Genomic DNA, 21,769 nt, shown 5'->3' on the forward strand with positions numbered 1-21,769 from the left:
GACAGAGAAACCATCTTATTTACCATTTAATTACTATATGAAAATTAACTGAATGACACATCATTCTGCCTAACATCTCCTTTCGTAAGTATATAATATGGATAAGAAACAAAATAAAGGTAAGCGATTAGATGTTTTATTTTTGGATACACAATTTTATTCACAATATACACTACCAGTCAAAAATTTCTGAACAGTAACATTGTTTTTAAAGAAGTATCTATCAAGCCTGCATGTATTTTATCCAAAGTACAGCAAAAACAGTAACATTTTGAAAGATTTTTCACTATTTAAAATAACTGTTATTTATTTGAATATATTTTAAAATGTAATTTATTTTTAGCATTATTTCTCCATTCACATGATCCTTCAGAAATCATTCTAATATACTGATTTTCTGCTCCAAAAAACATTTATTATTATTATAATTGTTGTTGTTTTTGTTGAAAACAGCGGAATAGAATTTCTTTCCTAGGTTTCTTTGATGAATAGAAAGTTCGGAAGATCAGCATTTATCTGAAATGGAAATCTTTTGTAACATTATAGATTTCTTTGTCAATTTAAAGTATCCTGGCTAAATAGAAGTATTAATTTCTACAATAATCCCCCCACCCCAATAAAAAAATTATATTGACTCCAAGCTTTTGAATGGTATTGCATATAATGTTACAAACGCTTTTTATTTCAGATAAATTCTGATCTCTGGATCTTTATATTCATCAAAGAATCCTGAAAAAAAATTTACTCAACTGTTTTGAATATTGATAATAACAACAACAATAATAATAATAATAATAATAAATGTTTCTTGAGCAGCAAATCAGCATATTAGAATGATTTCTGAAGGATCACGTGACACTGAAGACTGGAGAAAATTCCGCTTTGATCACAGGAATAAATTACATTTTAAAATATATTCCAAAAGAAAGCAGTTATTTTAAATTGTAAAAATATTGCACAATATTACTGCTTTTTGCTGTATTTTGGATCAAATAAATGCAGGCTTGGTGAGCAGAAGAGACTTTAAAAAAACACATTAAATATCTTAACGTTAGACAAAAACTTTTGACTGGTAATCTCTCTTAAAATACCTTACTGGGTTATGATAATCAAAACAGTCATGAGGCAGATTAAGCTTTGACCTCTGCAAACCAAACTATAACATTAATCAAATATTTAATAATAATCTTTAATACCATAAAGCTGCTTGATTTAAGATATTGCATAAAATACTATAGACGTGATGTGAATGCTTTACTGAGCTAAAAACTCTGTGCCCATCCATGTAGCCTAGCATGGATAATCTTCTTATTATAAGAGCAGGGACAACAGTGATAACCATCTTAAAGTAAACAGAAAATACCAACATAACAAATACCATTAATGTTCTTAATGACAATTTAATATAACAACATAATTCAAGATAAAAGAGTCTGATTCAACAAGCAATATCAGAAGGCCAAGTCCCAACTATGGACGAAAGTAGGAGCTGGGGGTGGAGGAGGATAATTAGCTCCTGAGCGATGTGATAAGCTGCTGATTAATACTGAATGGACCTTATACTGTATATATGGATGCTGCGATAGGCATTGTATTATAGGAAAACATGGATCAACTGACAGTAAAACTAGGTTTAGACAAACTTGACTGCCGTGACTTCTAACAATATGCTTAAACGATTTTTAATAATTGAGTAAAATAATGCTTTTACATATTTACACTTCAAATTGCATTTGACATTTTCACAAAATGCAAGTGTGTTAAGTAACATGAAAGTGTACTCCCTCTTTTTAGGTACATTTAAGTGGTCTTTTATTTCCTTAATATTCTATTATTGTCAGGGATCTGGCAAGCCCGGTCTCCACCAATCAGCAACGCTCACAGTCACCTGAGTACTAACCAGCCCCACCTGCCACGCATTACCAAACCAATCACCACCAGTATAAATACACTCACCCACACCGCAGATCCCCGTCAAGCCTCCAACAGGAACAGTCTTATCTCTCTTGTTTCCAGAGCTCCTACAAGCCAAGCGTAATGTATACTCACCTTTTGGTATTACATTAACCTGTGTCTTTGTTCTGCTGCCCTCAGGACCGCGGATCACCTGTTCACTACCTGTGATTCAATGGTCGCTGAAGTCTCCTATGATTACCCTGATTTGATACTGTCTTTGGCCCTAAAGGAGAAAGAGAACATTAGTAAGCGATCAATGAATGTGGCTTTTACGTTACAAGAACCCAGCGAACTCACCTGTTTGCATGACCAACCCATGTGACTCTAAGACTACCCATATCTTTTCATTGGAGATTCATCGCTCACTTGAGGATATGGATTCACCGCACACTTATGTGTATATATATATATAATTCAATAAATATCTGTTCTGAATTCACCTGCCTCTGTCTCCTGAGTCATCCTGACAATTATCTGCAAGTAAATTATTTTTCAAATATAGTACAAAACAATTGTGCATTCAATACAATTAAGTGCACTTCTTTTTCACAAATACTCTCTAATGTATTTTGTAAAAAAAAAAAAATTGTATTTCGTGCACAAAATTCTAAACCACAAACTAATAGTAACAAACTAATAGTACTAAGGTCCATTTTTTTTTTCTTTTGTTCTTTTTTTTTTTTTTTTTTGGAATGGAGATTGCACTGAACTGATATGTGACTAAATACTGTATATTCAGCGTCAAACTATAGCCATTATAGAGAAACCAATAGTGCTTGAGTCACAAACCTTCCACAGATTTCTGAGTGTTTATTTTCTTCTTGTCTCTCAGGGTGTTGTGTGGATAGACTGGAAGGGCAAAGATGCATCCCTCCCATTTACTGAGATAAAGCTTCGTCCCTCCTATGTCAGTCAAACAATCCTGACAACCCCAACAACCCAAAGTTAAATCTACAGAGTAAATAGTGCACATAGTGCAAATAAGCTGTACAAACTTCAACACCCTGGTTCTTCAGTACTGTACAATAAATAGTTTAACAACATACACACAAAGTAAAAAAAAAAAAAAATGCAAATAACTTCGAACCAATCACAGACACTTTTGTAAGTTTATATAAAAGTTGTTTTTTTTATGTTATTGGCTTTATGCATGTGTCAATGTACTTGTGTTAATAGAGGTCCGTCATTGATATTAACATTCTCACTACTGGAATAACTGCGCTGTCCACTATTGGTACTTTTTTTTTAATCCTTTCATATGACTGGTTTAGAGTTCCTCTCTATGAAATTGTTTTCATTTTGATGTTTTAAAATTATTTAGACATAATCAATTAAATAAAGTACTAACCAGTCCTGGATTCAGAAGTGAGTTTTGTGTATTATTTCTTTACATACGGTATCTATAATTTTATTCTATCTTTTTGGGATTGCATTTATATAATATAATATTATTTATTAAATCCAGGATTAAAGCCAAATAACTTTATGGAAGTATTTCCATGTGTCAGTTTGACAGTTAATATCTGTATAATTGTCACGTTCGGTGTTACAGATAACACAGGAGAGGGAACCAATTGCAGGTAAGTCCTTTATTTAAGGGGTAATCCAAAGGGGTAAACAGTCCAGGCAGGGTCAAAACCAGAATATCCAAACATAACATAAACAAGACACTAAGACAAGGTAAGACAAGGCAAGGCAAGAAGCGACGGACATGAATAACGATCGACATTAAACAAGGACACAGACTCAGACAGACCGGGTATAAATACACAGAAGGATAATGAGGGAACAGGAGACAGGTGGGTAACAATCAATTACTAACAAGGAGGAAGGTGACCAAATAAGGGAACAGGAAGTGATAAGGTGACAGACACCGTGAGAAAGGGGGACATCTAGTGGAAACCCAGGGACACAACCCAGACACTGTGACAGTACCCCCCCCTCTACGGAGCGGCTCCCAGACGCTCCACGACAGACACAAAACAGAGACCAGGAGGGAGGCGGACAGGTGGAGGCTCAGGGGGAGGGACGGAGGGCCAGACTCACTGAGGGGAACAGACAGAAACATAACAGAAACCAAGAAACACAAAACAGAAATCCATAAGGACATCATGTGGCGCCCCCCAGGGCGGAGCAGAAGACCACCACAGCCGTGTGGTCAAGGCGGAAGCCCCCCAGGGCGGAGCAGAAGACCACCACAACCGTGTGGTCAGGACGGAAGCCCCCCAGGGCGGAGTAGAAGACCACCACAACCGTGTGGTCAGGACAGAAGCCCCCCAGGGCGGAGCAGAAGACCACCACATCCTTGTGGACGAAGCCAGAGTCCTACAGGGCGGAGCGGAAGACCCCCACAGCCGTGTGGTCAGGGCAGAAGGCCCCCAGGGCGGAGCAGAAGACCACCACAGCCATGTGGTCAGGACCAGAGCCCCCCAAGGCGGAGCAGACCTCCGTGCGGCTGGACCAACGGGACGACGAAACTCTGGTAATTCCCTGGTGTCCTTACTGGACTCCAGAAGATTGGTGCTGGCCTGACACTGCTCATGAAGATCATTGGTGACTTGCATTTGCTCATGAAGATCAATGGTGACTTGCCTTTGCTCATGAAGATCAGAGGTGACTTGCCTTTGTTCATGAAGATCAGAGGTGACTTGCCTTTGTTCATGAAGATCAGAGGTGACTTGACTCAGTCCTTGAAGATCACCGGTGACTTGACTCAGTCCTTGAAGATCACCGGTGACTTGACTCAGTCCTTGAAGATCACCGGTGACTTGACTCAGTCCTTGAAGATCACCGGTGACTTGACTCAGTCCTTGAAGATCACCGGTGACTTGACTCAGTCCTTGAAGATCACCGGTGACTTGACTCAGTCCTTGAAGATCACCGGTGACTTGACTCAGTCCTTGAAGATCACCGGTGACTTGACCCAGTCCTTGAAGATCACCGGTGACTAGCCCGGACTCTGAAAGGTCAACGGTGACTAGCCCGGACTCTGAAAGGTCAACGGTGACTAGCCTTGACTCTAAAAGATCAGCGGTGACTAGCCCTGACTCTGGAGGATCAGCGGTGACTAGCTCTGACTCTGGAGGATCAGCGGTGACTAGCCCTGACTCTGGAGGATCAGCGGTGACTAGCCCTGACTCTGGAGGATCAGCGGTGACAAGCCCTGACTCTGGAGGATCAGCGGTGACTAGCCCTGACTCTGGAGGATCAGCGGTGACTAGCCCTGACTCTGGAGGATCAGCGGTGACTAGCCCTGACTCTGGAGAGTTCACTGGCACCTGACTCGACTCTGGAGAGTTCACTGGCACCTGACTCGACTCTGGAGAGTTCACTGGCACCTGACTCGACTCTGGAGAGTTCACAGGCACCTGACTCGACTCTGGAAAATTCACAGGCACCTGACTCGACTCTGGAGAGTTCACAGGCACCTGACTCGACTCCGGAGGGTCAGCTGAGACTCTCATCCTGTGCAGCGGCGCTGGGCAAGCAGCCATCTTGGGCCATGACTCTGGACAGGCGGCCATCTTGTACTGTGGTGCTGGGCTGGCAGCCATCTGGGGTTGTGGTGCTGGACTGGCGGCCATCTTGTACTGTGGCGCTGGACCGGTGGCCAATTTGGGCATAGGCGCTGGGTTAGCGGCCATCTTGTGCTGTGGCGCTGGACTGACGGCCATCTGGTGCTGTGGCGCTGGACTGACGGCCATCTGGTGCTGTGGCGCTAGGCTGATAGCCATCTTGGCTTGTGGAGCTGAACCGGTGGCCAATTTGGGCATTGGCGCTGGGCTGGCGGCCATCTTGGGCTGTGGCGCTGGAACGGTGGCCAATTTGGGCATTGGTGCTGGGTTAGCGGCCATCTTGTGCTGTGGCGCTTGGCTGGTAGCCATCCTGGGCAGTGGTGCTGGACTGGCGGCCATCTTGGGTTGTGGCGCTTGGCTGGTTGCCATCCTGGGCAGTGGTGCTGGGCTGACGACCACCCCGCCGGAAGAGACAGAAGTGGCTGGGGCATCCCACCGAAACCGATGCTGCAGGTAGCGCACAAATTCCCAGAATTCCAGTGTCTCTAACTGCGCCATCTCCTCCTGAGACACTGGATCATCCAGCCGGCCATTAAAGTAGTCCTTGAGGGCCTCATCGTTGTAGCCCATGCCCTCGGCCAGGGACCAGAACACCTGAGCCAGGGCACCCACTTCATTGCCCTTTTGGCGGAGGGCGATCAACCGAAGGTACTTGGTTCGCCGCTCCGCCATCTTGGCTGGGGAACGGAAAAATGACATACCGCTGGTTCCCTGTGTGACGGAGTCCTTCTGTCACGTTCGGTGTTACAGATAACACAGGAGAGGGAACCAATTGCAGGTAAGTCCTTTATTTAAGGGGTAATCCAAAGGGGTAAACAGTCCAGGCAGGGTCAAAACCAGAATATCCAAACATAACATAAACAAGACACTAAGGCAAGGCAAGGCAAGGCAAGGAAAGGCAAGAAGCGACAGACATGAATAACGATCGACATTAAACAAGGACTCCGTAACACAGACTCAGACAGACCGGGTATAAATACACAGAAGGATAATGAGGGAACAGGAGACAGGTGGGGAACAAGGTGATAAGGTGACAGACACCGTGAGAAAGGGGGACATCTAGTGGAAACCCAGGGACACAACCCAGACACTGTGACAATAATGATTATATGCATAACTTTGCTTTACATGCAAATCCTTTTACAAATATCCAAATTTGGCTAAAATGGCAGTGGACACAGACTGGTTTACTGTGACTCCATTCCTGTGCAGAGCTGAAGGCTTAGGTTGTGTTTTGGCTATAGACAAGATTCCACCATACCTGATACTATACTTCTTTCATTGGTATTTCAGGGTGGCAACTGTTTTTCACTATATTCCTGAGCTTATGCTGAATCACTGCATAATTTGCAATGAATGGGGTCTTTCCATCCAACGCCATAGCCATATCACCCTGCAGCCCAAGACTGGTCGCCCACTGAAACTCCCAGCCTGGTCAGTACCTGGATGGGAGACCTCCTTGGAAAACTAGGGTTGTTGTTGGAAGAGGTGTTACTGAGGCCAGCAGGGGGTGCTCACCCTGTGGTCTGTGTGGGTCCCAAAACCCCAGTAATAGAGATGGGGACACTATACTGTCAAAAAACACCATCTTTCAGATGAGACTTTAAACCAAGATCCTGACTCTCTGTGGTCATTAAAAATCCCATGCCACTTTTTGTAAAGAGTAGTGGTGTTACCCCAGTGTCCTGGCCAAATTCCCTCCACTAATAATCCCCATCCATTTGATTGGAGCTATGACTCTCTTTTCTCTCCTCCTGTTGCAAGTGTGTGGGTGAGCGCACTGGCGTCATTGTACTGTGGCTGCCTTTGCATCATCACCACTGTTGGTGGTTGAGGAGAGACCCCCCAACCTGAGTGTATAGCGCTTTGGGTGTACAACAATACACAATAAAGCACTATATAAATGCATCATTCATTCATTCATTCATTCATTCATTCATTCATTGGCTTGCGTCAATGTATCAGCATGGAACTAGGCAGTAAATTCTTTTTTTTTTTTTGCACTTACATTTGGCCATATGACAGATATATTTTATTTATCGTATTTCAGTTTTGCATAAAACTGAAGAATATTCTTTACATCCTATACTGTATTCTAAAAAATGATCTGATATTAACTTTTGCACTAGTGTTGTCAACTTTAGAAAAATGAAAGGGACAACTGTGATTCTTTATAGGAAAATAAGGTACAGAATAAGGGATGCTCAAAATATTTGTTCTGTGCCACATGACCATGTCATTTCCATGTCTACAGTCAAGTATGTGTATAAAAGGTTCGCAGAAATAATCACATTTGTTTTGCTTAATTTATATACAATTATTCTAAAAATAAAGTTTAATGTCATACAAAAAATGTCACACGTTATTCACAAAGCATTTGTCTGAATACATTTTACCACTATAGAATTGTGACTGCACAAGTGTAGTAAATTAGGAGGTGAATACACTGTGAAATTACACGCACACACACACACAGTGGCGCATGAACCAGTGTTGCAGTTTTTTTACCTCAGATTCAGATTCACAAACTTTCAAGGATTTCAAGGACCCATGGGAACCCTGTCATTCCTCTTGCTTTGAGAGTATAACATTGAGATAAAGGTCAGGATAATATTTATTTATCCTTGATGAGAAAACACATTGAGAATTCAATCATGTGGACTGACACAGCATTGGAGGAGGCAGTTAATAAAAGGGGGGAGAGTAAAGGAAAAGCTTTCAGAAAGTTTTCAGTAAAGAATCAACAGCATGTGTATCTCAGCGGTGAGTGTGGTGATGTTACTTTTCATTTTGTGGATGCTTGTGGTCCAACTCTGTGGAAAGACTGACAGGCAAAGTAATGGAGATGCAAAAGCAGGCAACCGACCAGAAGGTAGGAGGTTTAAGTAGTTTAAAAATATTTCCATTGATAACCTGAATACCAGAAAAATGAAGAAAGACACTGTGATATTGGACAGCTCTGCATTGTTTAAGTGATGTTTTATTAACAAATTTCGGGAGGAGCACGCGCAGATAATTAACACGGCCAGTCCATCATCCAGTAATTACACCATATATCAAATCAGCACAGGAGAGAACCCCTATAAATAATCAAAGCAGCCTTACCTTCATTATCTATAGTCTTTCAGCATTCGGTTCGCCCCGTTTGCCATCTTATCACAGACCCAATTTCCCCTCCAATAAAGAGAACTACAAAGGGATTTTTTCAGATCTGCTGCAATTTGTCGGCCCCATGATCACTCCTACCCCACCAGACATGGCTGCTGAGCACCAGGCTTCATCGCGGCCACTGCTCTTCTCAACCAGCCACACGCTGTGACCAATAGACCATGCAAAGCCCCGAGCTTGCTTCGCTCGGCACCACCATTGTCAAGCACAAGACCCGGCTCTCATTGAGTGCTGGGTTGCAGTAGCAGTAGACCTTCAACGAGCCTGGGCCACGCCCCAGATCTCTCCACAGCAAAGCCTCACTGGCTTCCCGCTCCCCGGCTCTTCTGGCTGCAGCGCAGTTTGAGGCTGTGTCCGCTAGCAGCGCAGGCCATGTTGCAAATTAATAAATTTTCAGGTGAAGTCACTAAAAGCAGGTTTTCGTGGCTAAAGTTTGTTAAACGATGATATGAGATAATTATGTTGGATGTTGATGGTTGACTGTGCATGTATAAAACCTCACTGAGATGATACAGACAAAGGATCAATTAATTTATGAAAATTTCACCATTCACTGACGCTCTCACTCAGAATTGATCTAAAACGTAACTGCCCTTGTGTTTTGCCGCAGGACAGCAATCATGAGTAAAGTCTTTTTAGGACTGTAATATTAAGAGCATGCAAAGTAAATATATTTAGCAACAGTGTGAAAGTGAATAGCACATAACTGCAAAATTTACATTACTGGTATAAACATGTCTAATGGTACAATGCGTTACATGATAAACATACTTTTACATACATTGTTTTCAAAAGCTTCCATTTCCACAGTCCAAACTACAAAGTGAAAACAGAATTTTCAAACTAATCCGCTCTGCAGAGTGTTTAAAAAGGCTGGAGGGCCAAAATGAGAGGAAAAGATGCATTTTCAATGGAAACGTATTACTGTGGACAAGGCTTGAGGCTACCCAGGCATTTTTAGCTTGTCCCGTTAAGTGTCACTGACCCATCCACTCTCCCGCAGCCTACAGCATGAAGCTGATTCTACTTGCAACACAGGCCTGTCCATCTCAATATTTTCATCCTGTTACTTCTAACCCCCTTTTTCTTTTCAGTGGCCTCCAGCTCCCATAGCAAATGTTAGCATGAGGCTGCCACTGCTAGCAGTGCAGGCTACACAGGCTCTTCAGGAGGTCACACCCCAACCCTCTTCCCATGGCCTACAGCAACTGAAGCAAACATGAGGCTTCCTCCATTTCCACCAATCCACACCCCTTTCCTCACCAACCCCCTCCCCTACCCATGGCCTGCAGCCCCACAGTTCAGCCCTAACGTGAGGCTGCCTCCAGTAATGGCTCAGGCCCCGATGCCCACCATTCCCCCTGTCTTCAATTCCTGCTACCAGAGCCGTCCCAAGAGTGAGCATGCCTCCGCTAATGGTGCAAGCCTGAAGCCCGCCATTCCCCCTCTCTCTTTTTCCATCTTTCTTCCACTCCTGGAGCTGTTCCAAGCATGAGCATGTCTCCGCAAATGGTGCAGGGCCTGAAGCCCGCCACCCCGCCTCCTTTCTTTTTTCTTCAGCGTTCCCTCCCTGAGCTGTCTCAAGCATGAGCATGGCTCCGCTAATGGCGCAGGCCCCGACGCCCGCCATTCCCCCTCTCTTTCCTCCTCCTTCCGCCCCTGGAGCCAGGCATTTTTGATTTAGTCTGTCTTGATATCTTGGGATGAAAATATGTTTGCTAATGAATATTTTTCATCTTAGTTGATGAAATTAACACTGATCCCAAGTGTGAGCACTCCTCCTCAAGATGTTCCGGCAGCTATCTTTCCTCTTCCCCCTTGCATCCTCGCCCTATCTTCCGCAACGCCCCTACCCATCCCTCCAAACACTCTCACCTTTGAACCAACCCCCGAAGCCAGCAACATCAGGAGACAGATTTTGTTAGAAGGCAGAGGCCTTCAAGATCTACATGCGGTCAGACCGATTCCATATAAGAAGCTCACCGAACCCTCATCAGCCGACCCTTTTAATGCCAGTCCATCCCTGTTCACTCAAACTCCTGACCAACCAGAGTTAACCCCCTTTAACATCACCTAATTCATCTATAATGGCCCATCCCCACTCCAGCCGCCCCAGCAGCACCCCGCTCCCGCAGGGGCCTTCCCTAATTCCCACACTGCCGCAGCAGTTCCCACTCCTGCAGGAGCCTTGCCTAATTCCCACGTTGCCGCAGGAATGACCTCTCCCACAGGAGCCTTTTCATTTTCCCCACTGCCACAGCAGTCCCTGCTCCCGCAGGAGCTTTTCCATATTTCCCCACTGCAGTAGCAGTCTCTGCTCCTTTTCTCTATTTTTCCCACTGCCGCGGCAGTTCCAGCTCCCACAGGAGCCTTACCTAATTCCCACACTGCCGCAGCAGTGCCAGCTCCCACAGGACCTCTTCCATATTTCCCCAGCAGTTCCAACTCCCGCAGGAGCTTTTCCATATTTTCTCACTGCTGCAGCGGCCACTTCCGCAGAAGCCAATTTCTCTTTTCAGATGCCGTAGCAGTTCCCACAGGAGTTTTCTTTTAAGAAAAAGCAGCAGTATCTGCTCCCGCAGGAGCTCTTCCCTTATTTTTCCCACTGCTGGAGCAGTCCCCCTCGCTTCTGCGGAAGCTATTTTCTCTTTTCAAATGCCGTATCAGTTCCCACTCATGCAGGAGCTTTTTCCCGAGCTCGGAGCCCTCTCCCCAGACAGAACACCAAATACGCATAACCTTTACTCTGTTAATTATCTGTAAGTGTGAACTCATGAAATATGTTTCTTTCCACTGACCTAGCGGCTGTGCCCAAACTCAGGCATTCCCTGTCTAAGCGCTTCCTTGGTTCTCTTTCTACCTCTCTTCCTGGTCCTCCCTCTCTCCCTTTGCTGGGCAACATGCTGGATCTTGGCCAAGAACATCTGCCTATTCACCTGACTGCACTGGCACTTCGCTATGGAAATATCTATCGGCTCAACTGTGGCAACACAAGTAATTATAATTTGTATTCCATTACCATTAAAGCAAAAATCATTGCAACTGGTGATATGAAGCCGTCTCATGTAAATGTAACTACTGAATGAATTACATATACTTAACTAATTAGAGGAGATCAGGACAAGATATCACAGGGGTTTTGTGTTAGTATGCTGTAAAAAACACATTCAACAACAGCATTATCAGCATAAATTAGGCCAGTAAAATGTAAAACAATAATAACAGTTTAATAATAATTACCACAGAATGTTTGCAATACTATGCATGCTGGGACCTTGCGCAATATTGTTCAATGTAAAATTGTTTGGAAAGTTGGGAGAAAGTTTGGACACGTTTTTTTTTAAGTACAATATTTAAGGACAAATACATAGTATAAAAATAAGGTAAACAAAACAATTTATGATAGCTGTCTTTTGTTTGTAGTGTCAGTTTCCACTGCGTCATTAAAATCTGTTCATGTCTTTTACTACAGCCATGGTGATATTAAATAATAGTGAGATCATCCGCGAGGCTCTGATTAAAAAATGGTCTGACTTTGCCGGGAGGCCTCATTCATATACCGGTAATTTCATTCTATCAACTAGGCCAGCACGTTTATCTTTTTAAAAGACTGCCTATTATCATATCTCATATGTGTTTATTCTTGTACCCCACTCTTAGGTGATATAGTGTCAAGTGGAGGGCGAACCATTTCTCTGGGTGATTTTAGTGAAGAATGGAAGGCTCGTAGGCGTGTGGCCCATAGTGCTCTGCACCGCTGCACAACGAATTCCCTGCACTCTGTCATAGTAAATGAAGCACACCATCTCTGCCAGGTATAGGACAAACACACTTATACATCCTTTATCATGATGGACATTGATTGGTTTCCCAGGTCACAGGCTAACAGTCAGAGGAGCAAAAAAACATGAATGCTAAATTTAGGAAATGACAAGCACCCTCAGGCACACACACACACACATTTACTACACATTATTACACATCATCTAAATAACAGGGTTATGTTCCAAAAAAAAATTTGAAAGGAGGGGAGGGGATACATTATTACACATCATCTAAATAACAGGGTTATGTTCCAGAAAGAAATTGAAAGGAGGGGAGGGGATACATAGTTAACTAAAGGCAAAAATACATTGCACCACTGGATGGATTCATAGTCTAGACTCTACAGCTAAAAAAAAAAATTGGAGTCTGTAACTATCATACTTTATATGAAACTTCCCAACTAAAATTAGAGATTGGCTCTGACTTTCCAACTAGCAGCAACATCTCCAGACTGTAAATCTTGGCAAAAGGCATGTTGTGTACATTATTCCAGCCTTAAAAGTAATAGTAGCCCCCTAACATAAGCCAATCCACTCAAAGGTATTTTTTTATTATTAGTTTTTTTTAATTAACAAATTATTGAAAGAACAAATGGTTTTGTTGGGATCAATTTAATTTTTTTTCCCTTGTGGTTTTGAAACAGGTTTTGAGGTACTACAATGGAGAAGCAGTGGATTTATCTAAAGATTTTACTGTGGCTTTGAGTAATGTCATCACAACACTAACCTTTGGCAAAAGTGTAAATGATGTTTAAATGTTATTCTGCACAATATACTCTCATATGTATTCCCAACTTTACAGTCTTACTTGTTAATAAACTATGCAATCATTCCCTTGTGACAGTATGATAAGAGTTCAGTAGAACTGCAGAAACTGCAGGACTGTCTAAATAAGATTGTGTCTCTCTGGGGTTCACCCTGGATCTCAGCGCTGGACTCCTTCCCTCTGCTCAGGGTAACACATTTGATTTTAACCCTCCCATATAGCTGGATTTTAGAACTGTTTTGACCTAAGATCCATTTCATTTGCAGGCAATTTAAACATATTATTCTTCATAGAAATTACCCAACCCTACATTCTCTCATCTCATTAAGGAGGCAGCCAGACGCGATGAGCTGATAGGGAAACACATAGAGGAGTTCAAGGTAAGAATCAATGGTCAAATGATGCAAGTAATGATCAGGCATAGATGACTAAATTTGCAAAACACATCTAATCGAGTGCCATTGTGTGATGTGCACAGAAAAGTGACCATAAAGAAGGTGGCACAGTGACTTCCTCACTTCTGCAGTGCCTTGAACCACCACAAGGGGCCAATCAAATGGTGAGGAGCAATGGAACATGACAGTTTGAAAGAATTTTCTAGTAATCGTAAAGACCTTGATTTAGCCATTTCAGGTGTGCTTAACTGAGGTTGGAACTAAACTCTGCAGAACAGTGGTCCTCCAGGAGCAATGGTGGACATCCCTGAACCAGCGTTTCTCAAACTGGAGACCCAAAAGGAGAATAATACAATTCATGTTTTTGGAGAAACACAATATATAGTATTATAAAGTATTCAAAGTATCCAATGTTGTTAACCTATGAATAAGTGCAAATATTGTTGTCTCCTCTACCTAGACTCTTACAGACACTCATGTGCACATGACCACAGTGGATCTGCTAATCGGAGGGACAGAAACTACTGCTGCCTTGCTCAACTGGACTGTGGCCTTCCTTTTACACAGACCTGAGGTCTACTTAGATCTACTTAAACCAGCTTCATGAAATAAGACACATATCTACAAGTCTATAAACAATCATTCAGCACAAAGCACATCTTGTTTCCAAATTATACAGGTTCAGAATAAAGTCTATGAGGAGCTGTGTGGTGTGCTGGATGAGAGCTACCCTCAGTACAGTGACCGACACAGACTGCCATATCTGTGTGCTCTGATCAGTGAGATGTTAAGACTTCGACCTGTAGCTCACCTCGCTGTGCCCCACAGAGCCATACGAAACAGCAGGTGAGCATCAAGTCAAATCAAAGTGCTGGGATTATTCATGATTAGTTTCTTAAATTGCTAACTCGTCATTAGCAATTTAAAAATATGTAGAAACCAACCCTGCAGCCCATTCTGGATATTCCATTGGTCATATTAAACACAGGGCTGATTACTCACTAGCCCTAACATTACAGTTGGCATAAAACAAAAATTCACCCAATCTGTTTTCCAAGAGCATGTTATAGAACAGTGGTTTTCAACTCTGCACATTGTGTACTGTATCTGTACTGTATCTTGTGATGTAGTGCTGTCTCTCCTATCTACCACACTCAGTTCAGTTCATGGAGCTCTCGCCAGACGAACTGATAATCTTAATCAGGTGCTGCTAATCTGAATTTTATTGTGAACAATACACGTATGCATGCATGGAATATACTGTTTGTAGTGATCGGATCTATCTATTGATCAGTCAATTCATTCATTTTTCTGAGGTCTGAACGTTTCTTGACAGATGACTGTGTGGTTTAGTTGACTAATGAAATCAGCTGTGGGACAAAAATCATTAAAATCATAGACTGTATAAAAACATGGATGTAGTGTCCGTGACATCACCTGTAGGTTTCCGAAGAGCGTTTTTGAAGCCTAAAGTAGGCGGATCCAGTCATCGCCATCTTGTCAGCGCGTCACTGCACGTCAATCCCAAATAATCGAAAATGGGAAAAGAGGCGGGAGCTGGTTGCTGAAACCACGCCCACCTAGCGGCAATCCACCTGTCACTCAAGTGGCCACGCTCTTAATAATGCAGAAATTTAAGGCTTAATATGATTTTAACGGATGAGTTACAAAAAAATTCACCCCTCTCACAGTTCTCATGAAGGGCAAAATGAGCTACATAGACCAAAATAATTTTTTGAACCAGGCTGTAAACATGTTTTTTTTTCTGCTGTAAAATTGGGCATTTCAGTATGGGAAGTCTATGGGATTGACTCCCTTTTGCAGTCAGCATCTAGCAACCAATTAACGAATTTACAGTTTAAGACACTTCCGTGTTGGCATCACGAGAGAGAGCGGGAGAGGAAACAAATAATGCGTTTCAGAGCCATCAAACTGCATGCAGATTAAATAAAATCCCATGACCCAAATGTGTGAGAATTTAAGTTTTCTTACATTAAACTGAACTATGTGCCTTCTGGGATTGCTTTCAGTACAAATATGCAACAATACCATAGAATTTGGCCAAAATAAAGTCATTTGTGACAGCATAATCAAGATGCCAACTTTTTGGAACAGCCTCCGCTTTGTAGGCATGATGTCAAAATGCTGAATCCTTAATGCTGCCTCTGTAGGTTGCTCACTGGGTTCTGAAACAGATCAGTTTGAGAAAGATTTAAATGACAATGCTGCATTAAAGGAAAATGCCACAATTTTTTCCATATTCCACTATGTTTTTCCCTCAACTTAGTTGAGTTGATGTATACCTCTCCTGTCTCATTCGCAGTAATGTGTTACCACTATGCTAAAGTTTAGCTTAGCACCATTCATTCCTTAGGATTCAAACAGGGATAAATTTAGAAGCCACCAAACACTTCCATGTTTTCCCTATTTAAAGACGGTTACATTAGTAGTTACACAAGTAAGTATGGTGACACAAAATAAAACGTGGTGAATAAAAAATGATAACTATAATGTATGACGGAGGAGCACTTCGCAGCACTACGACCTTGGAGCAGTAATATCATCAGTTTTCAGGAGTGGAAAAAACATGGAATTGTTTTGTGGCTTCTAAATTCATCCCTGTAGGATCCTAAGTAATAAATGGTGCTAAGCTAAATGGTAGCATAGTGCCACAGCGCGCTACATTGATTGAGTGCACCTACTGAGAGGGGAGAGGTACGTATCAACTCGTCTAAGTTGAGGGAAGAACATAGTGGAATATGGAAAAAATTGTGGCATTTTCCTTTAATGCAGCATTGTCGTTTAAAACGGTGGCGTTTTCTTTTAATTTGTAAGTTAGATTCCTGTGAGAAATTCATACAGTCCTCTATTTAGTATTGCAGGCCATTTCATCCCCAAGAATACAATAATCATTCCTAATCTATATGGTGCCCACCATGATCCAGAGGTCTGGGAAGATCCATACAGCTTCAAACCAGGTACAAAACCACACATACTGTCCAACTTTTCTAATTTGCATATTTACATAGTACACAATGCAGTGCTGATTAACTGTTACAGTGAATCTAATTTATTGCAGAACGCTTTTTGGAAGGTGGTGGAGGGTCCCTTCGTGCCCTGATTCCTTTTGGAGGAGGGGCCCGAATGTGTCTGGGAGAGGCAGTAGCCAAAATGGAGATGTTTCTCTTCACTGCCTATCTACTGCGAGACTTTCAGTTCCTGCCTGCCAGTAAAGAGGAGCCTCTGCCTGACCTGCGAGGCGTCGCCAGCGTGGTTCTTAAAGTCAAACCATACACAGTTATAGCACACCCAAGAGAACAGTAACTGATTATGAATAGAGCACCGCAGGAATGAGTCCTAAAACGCACAAGCTGTCATTTTTTTAACTTTCCATTCCATCATCCCAATGTTAATGTTTTTTTTTTAATAGGTTTTCGGTTAAATGCCTGAAATAACGTTTGTGGTTAACACAAGCTCAAGCTATTTTCCCATTTCATTCTACAGCATAAAGTACAGTACAGTAGTAATACCCTACTCTTGATTTTTTTTTAAGCTTTTGTGTGTCTTGAAAAAGGTGGTTGCTAATCAGGGGCTAAATGGGACTAGAGGTTGTCAAAGACATTCAACGACATCACGCTGAATTAGAAAATGAATCTAATCACTACTCCACATTTTGTGTTTACAATCACGCTCTTGCAGACCATTTTAACTCAAACATTCCAATTTGTAGATATTCAATAAAGATAGCAAGATCTGTCAGAAGCTTAAGTGGTGATGCTGAAGTCATGTGACAGTAGTGTAGTTCATTCACAGTCTAATTTTAGCTTTTAACTTGTAGCGATTGTATTTAGGCTTCAAAATTCATAAAAGTTGTGTTCATTTGTGTCTTGATGAACAAAATGTTTAGGAATCATACATTTACGAACATAATTTTCTAACTATCTAAAAGACAAATCCTGTTGGCTTTTTTATGAGGGAACCATGGTGATGCTAACTTCCGTGTTGGCCTGCAAAAAATTCATCCCTGCATTATATAAATTATTTTATAGTTTAAGTTATAAACACCTTGATTTTTTTCTTTGCATTTTAGCTCTCATCACAAAATTTTATTGTAATGTTTAAAAAAGCAGTCCCATTGTTGACTACACTACAGTTTCATTGTTTTGTTTTTATTATGTTGTCATTGTAATGATTGTCTGTAAACATGGTGATGAGTTATGCAATTTTTACACCAATTAAAAGCATATACTTTAGAGAATTTGAAAATGTACTTGAACCTTTGAGTTAATAATAAAGCTGATAAGATGTTTGAGTTGAACTGCGTAATGTTTTTGTGACGAAAATATATTTTAAATATATTCTGCCACATATACGATTTTAATGTGAGTTTGCATCGTTTTAATTCATCAAATATTCTTGAAATTTTCTATACAATTATCTATCTGTAAAGCTGTTTAAAGTTATGGTAGCCAGTTTCTGCGCCACTAGTGTCACTAACGGAAGTAGGCCTACAAAAATACAGCATGTTTTCAAGTTCCTTTTACTTCACCTGTCGAGAAGAAACTCCACAAGTTCATTGTGTCGACTAAAACCCTTTCCATCCTCTTAAAAAACACTGTGCCTTCCACAGAAGATATAAATTTATATTTTGCTTATATTTAGACCACTTTAATTATGTATTGCTGTCAGGATGTAAAGATAGTTCAATGAGGAAAATTACTGAGTGCTGCACCACTGTTGAACTGCTGGTGCTGCTGTTTCTTTCTCGTCGGTTAAAGGACACAGCACACACTCTACCTCTGCTAAACGCAGAACTGCACACACTTCCTGTGCTCACTCGAGTTGTTGATAAAAGTACAGTATCCAGATTTTATTAGTTAGTAGCTTAATTTGTAGTTACTATATATATATATATATATATATATATATATATATATATAAATTAAAAAAATAACCATGTACACATGAAAACAATGTATTTTTATTTCAGTGATGTTATACTTAAACATAATGTTCGTAGTGCAGTGCACAATTATAAGTGCATTGATTTATGCATCTATGTTTTATGAGTTCACAGGGCGGTGATGGAGAGTGTAACGTTACCACAGCCATGACATTATGATTTTGTCTGTCTCATGCATGCTGCTTATCGGCTGTTAATTTTCCAGAAGTGATTATATACATTCTGTTAGTAAGATGCTTGTGCACTGTTATGACTTTTCTTTCTCTGTTAACAGGACTACAGAGCTTCATCGGTGGGCTTCCTCCTGATTGGCTGTTCCTCTGTCCTTTCAGTCTTTTGGCATTAGGATGCCGGACCACCTGGAAGGCCTTTAATAAATACCTGTTTGATTTAAAAGGCAGGAACTGACTTAAGCAATGGTTTCCAAAGACAAAGGAGAGCCACAAAATGCTACTTTCATACTCTCAGGCTATTATCAGGCTTATACACTCTGGATTACTGCATGTAAAGGCCTTCTGTCTTATGGCGCTATAAAATTTTAATTATATAGTATTGTACTACAGGTTTTTTTTAAAGTCTGCAATCAATTAATAGAGTGATTTGTATAAACATTAAATCCATTACACTGACATGGAGAACTACAAAAATCCATGAGCAATGAATTCATTGTTTTAGCATCTTCAACAATGAGGTCTTTATAAAGAAAGAATGGGACTCTGTTTAAACCAGTGTTGCCATGTCCACTCATTATGAGCAACTTTGGTAAATGCATTTGATGAATATACTCATGGATTTCAATGTCCATTTATTTATGTGTAACATAAATTTTTTTTGTAAATTATATAATTATTAAAAATATGTTTTCTGAAATGCAACTTAAAGGGATAGTTCACCCAAAAATGAAAATTCTGTCATCATGTACCCACACAAATCTGCATGAATTAACATTTATTCATTTAGCAGATGCTTTCATCCAAGGTGACTTAATAAAGAAGAATAGAACAAGCGATTCATCGTAATTTCTTCCTCCTGCTGAACACAAAAGAAGATATTTTGTTCTGCAGGTGCATTATTTTGTTTTTATATTGTTTTATTCAACCTGAATTTAGTTGGTTTAGTGAACAAGTCACTAACTTGTGTAATAAAGCAATAAGCCCCAAGAAGCCGTGGTTTACTGTGAATTTATAACAGCTAAGGGGTGTTGTTAGGCAAAGTGGTTGCTGAGCAACACACAGAAGTAAACTAAAGTGTATGCTTGTAGTGTAATTTACAACAGCTTCGAACACGGCTTAACCAATCAGAATCAAGGACCGCAACTAACATTCAAATATTAAATATTTAATTAAAAAAAAAAAACATCTTTAAACATTAAATGTGGATTCAGATTCGAAACACATGGGAATCAGGCCAATATTTAATGCTTGTACATCAACGCTAATGTAAAACTATTTTAGGAAGTCTCCATTGACATATGATTTTACATTAGCCATAAGACTTTTATTTCTTCAATATTATGACACTTGTAATAAGGAAGGTGAACATTTTGAGGATGGTCCATTTGAGTCTGCATTAATCAACCTGGAGGCCTGAGCATGAGGCACTTTATTCATGCTGATTGATGCTTATTCATGGCACTTTGGAAAATATTGTATCATCAGACAGAGCTTAATATCAATACAGTGTCCCTTCAGTTTTAAATGTATTATAGTAGCAGTGCTTTGTAATACTTTTACATCAGAAAACCCTTCTACTCCTGCCTAAGTTTAGTGGTACTAGCTAATGGAGACACCTCTTGGTTTTGCTTATGCAATTGACTGTGGAATTGCTCATGCTCATACTTTTTAAAAACTTGTGACTCTCAGTGTTAAACTTAGAGGCAAATGATACCCTTCTTGCCTTATTTTTGCCTTTCTATGGGTTGCTAAATGTCTCCCATATTGGAACGGTCAAAGTCAGTCAGTGAATACTTGAGAGCAAGTTGACTATGTGTCTGCAACCATAGTTATAGGCATGTATGATTTATATATGCAAAAGACTATAGCAGATTGTTTTGGTAAACTAACACAATACAACGAGACAAAGCTGTTAGCTAACACAACATTAAAAAGTTTCCAAAATTAATATTGACTTAATACATATTAAAATAACAAACCAACACATTCTCACCTGTAAATGTTTATCCAGTTTCTCTGGGAACGTACATTTTTTAACCTGCAGAGGCTTTGATTTATACTCATTGATTTATATTGTAAGTGACAACACATTGCCCTTTCCAAGATGGCATATGCGTAAACGTGTTTGGAGTGGTTAAATGTGTAATCTACCCATCTAGAACAACCTAGAAAACAACTATAGCCCTAGTAACCATCCAGAACAAGCTAGCAAATATCTAGCAACCCTCTATATGTACCTCAGCATACCCTAGCATAGCGTAATGTAACTTCAATAGCAAAATAAACATAAATAACAAACTGACGAATAAATGTAAACAAAACAACAAAGTGAAGTCCCAGGCCTGGTCCTCTCTCGCCTTTCACTGTCATCAGGGTTGCCTGTTGTGTCAAACAGAAGTAGGCCAATCGTGTTTTTTCTGCAATTTTCCTCTTTGTCGGTTTTCCCCTTTCCCCCTTTTCCCCCTACATCAAAATTGCATTCTGGAAGATCACTTTAATCCCAGAACACCTTAGTGGCCACCTAACACATATAAACCATCTTGAACACAGCAGAAAACATGCTAAAACCTCTCAGAACACCTTATTAACCACGTAACAACACTCTGGCAGCCTAGTTCCCAAGTTTTGCACCACAAAACACCACTCGCATTTTCTTCAGAAAATGTCAAAATCTAGTTATTATCACTACTGTCTTCTGCTTACAAACACAAAAGATCATCAACTGATTTTAAGCTGTATGAGTCTATGTTAATTCACAATCCCGCTGTGGTAGAAACTAAGAAAGTAACAAACACTTTTGGTTCTTTATGATTAATCACCATAGAATCCCTTTCTATACTTGTCAATTTGAATATAGCAATATCAGAGTGCTTTGTTGAGCACTTGACTTCCTGTTCTCCTTCTCTCATCAATTTCCATTAGTTTTACCCCACCACTGCAGTGAACGGC

The 21,769-nt window shown here is 40.8% G+C and overlaps 1 protein-coding gene across 1 annotated transcript; it reads left to right on the top strand.

Annotated features, from left to right (window-relative positions):
* Positions 1–8,279: 8,279 nt before the first annotated feature.
* On the top strand, positions 8,280–17,062 carry LOC132103596 (steroid 21-hydroxylase-like). The gene is made up of 12 exons (XM_059508701.1): positions 8,280–8,403; positions 11,502–11,693; positions 12,172–12,261; positions 12,360–12,514; positions 13,168–13,263; positions 13,368–13,478; positions 13,583–13,669; positions 13,768–13,848; positions 14,145–14,258; positions 14,364–14,530; positions 16,559–16,662; positions 16,764–17,062. Exons 1-12 carry the CDS (start codon positions 8,280–8,282, stop codon positions 17,006–17,008), a joined length of 1,566 nt encoding a protein of 521 aa, XP_059364684.1. The 3' UTR covers positions 17,009–17,062.
* The last annotated feature ends 4,707 nt before the right edge of the window (positions 17,063–21,769 follow it).

This window comes from Carassius carassius, chromosome 24 (genome assembly GCF_963082965.1).
Source record: "Carassius carassius chromosome 24, fCarCar2.1, whole genome shotgun sequence".
Classification (NCBI taxonomy): domain Eukaryota; kingdom Metazoa; phylum Chordata; class Actinopteri; order Cypriniformes; family Cyprinidae; genus Carassius; species Carassius carassius.

What these genes read in the sequence shown, in the direction of transcription:
- LOC132103596 (XM_059508701.1), top strand. Translation starts at nt 8,280, where the DNA reads ATGTGTATCTCAGCGGTGAGTGTGGTGATGTTACTTTTCATTTTGTGG. An exon ending in AGCAGGCAACCGACCAGAAG is followed by an intron (nt 8,404 to 11,501) that starts GTAGGAGGTTTA and finishes CCACTGACCTAG; the next exon opens with CGGCTGTGCCCAAACTCAGG. An exon ending in TCCATACAGCTTCAAACCAG is followed by an intron (nt 16,663 to 16,763) that starts GTACAAAACCAC and finishes AATTTATTGCAG; the next exon opens with AACGCTTTTTGGAAGGTGGT.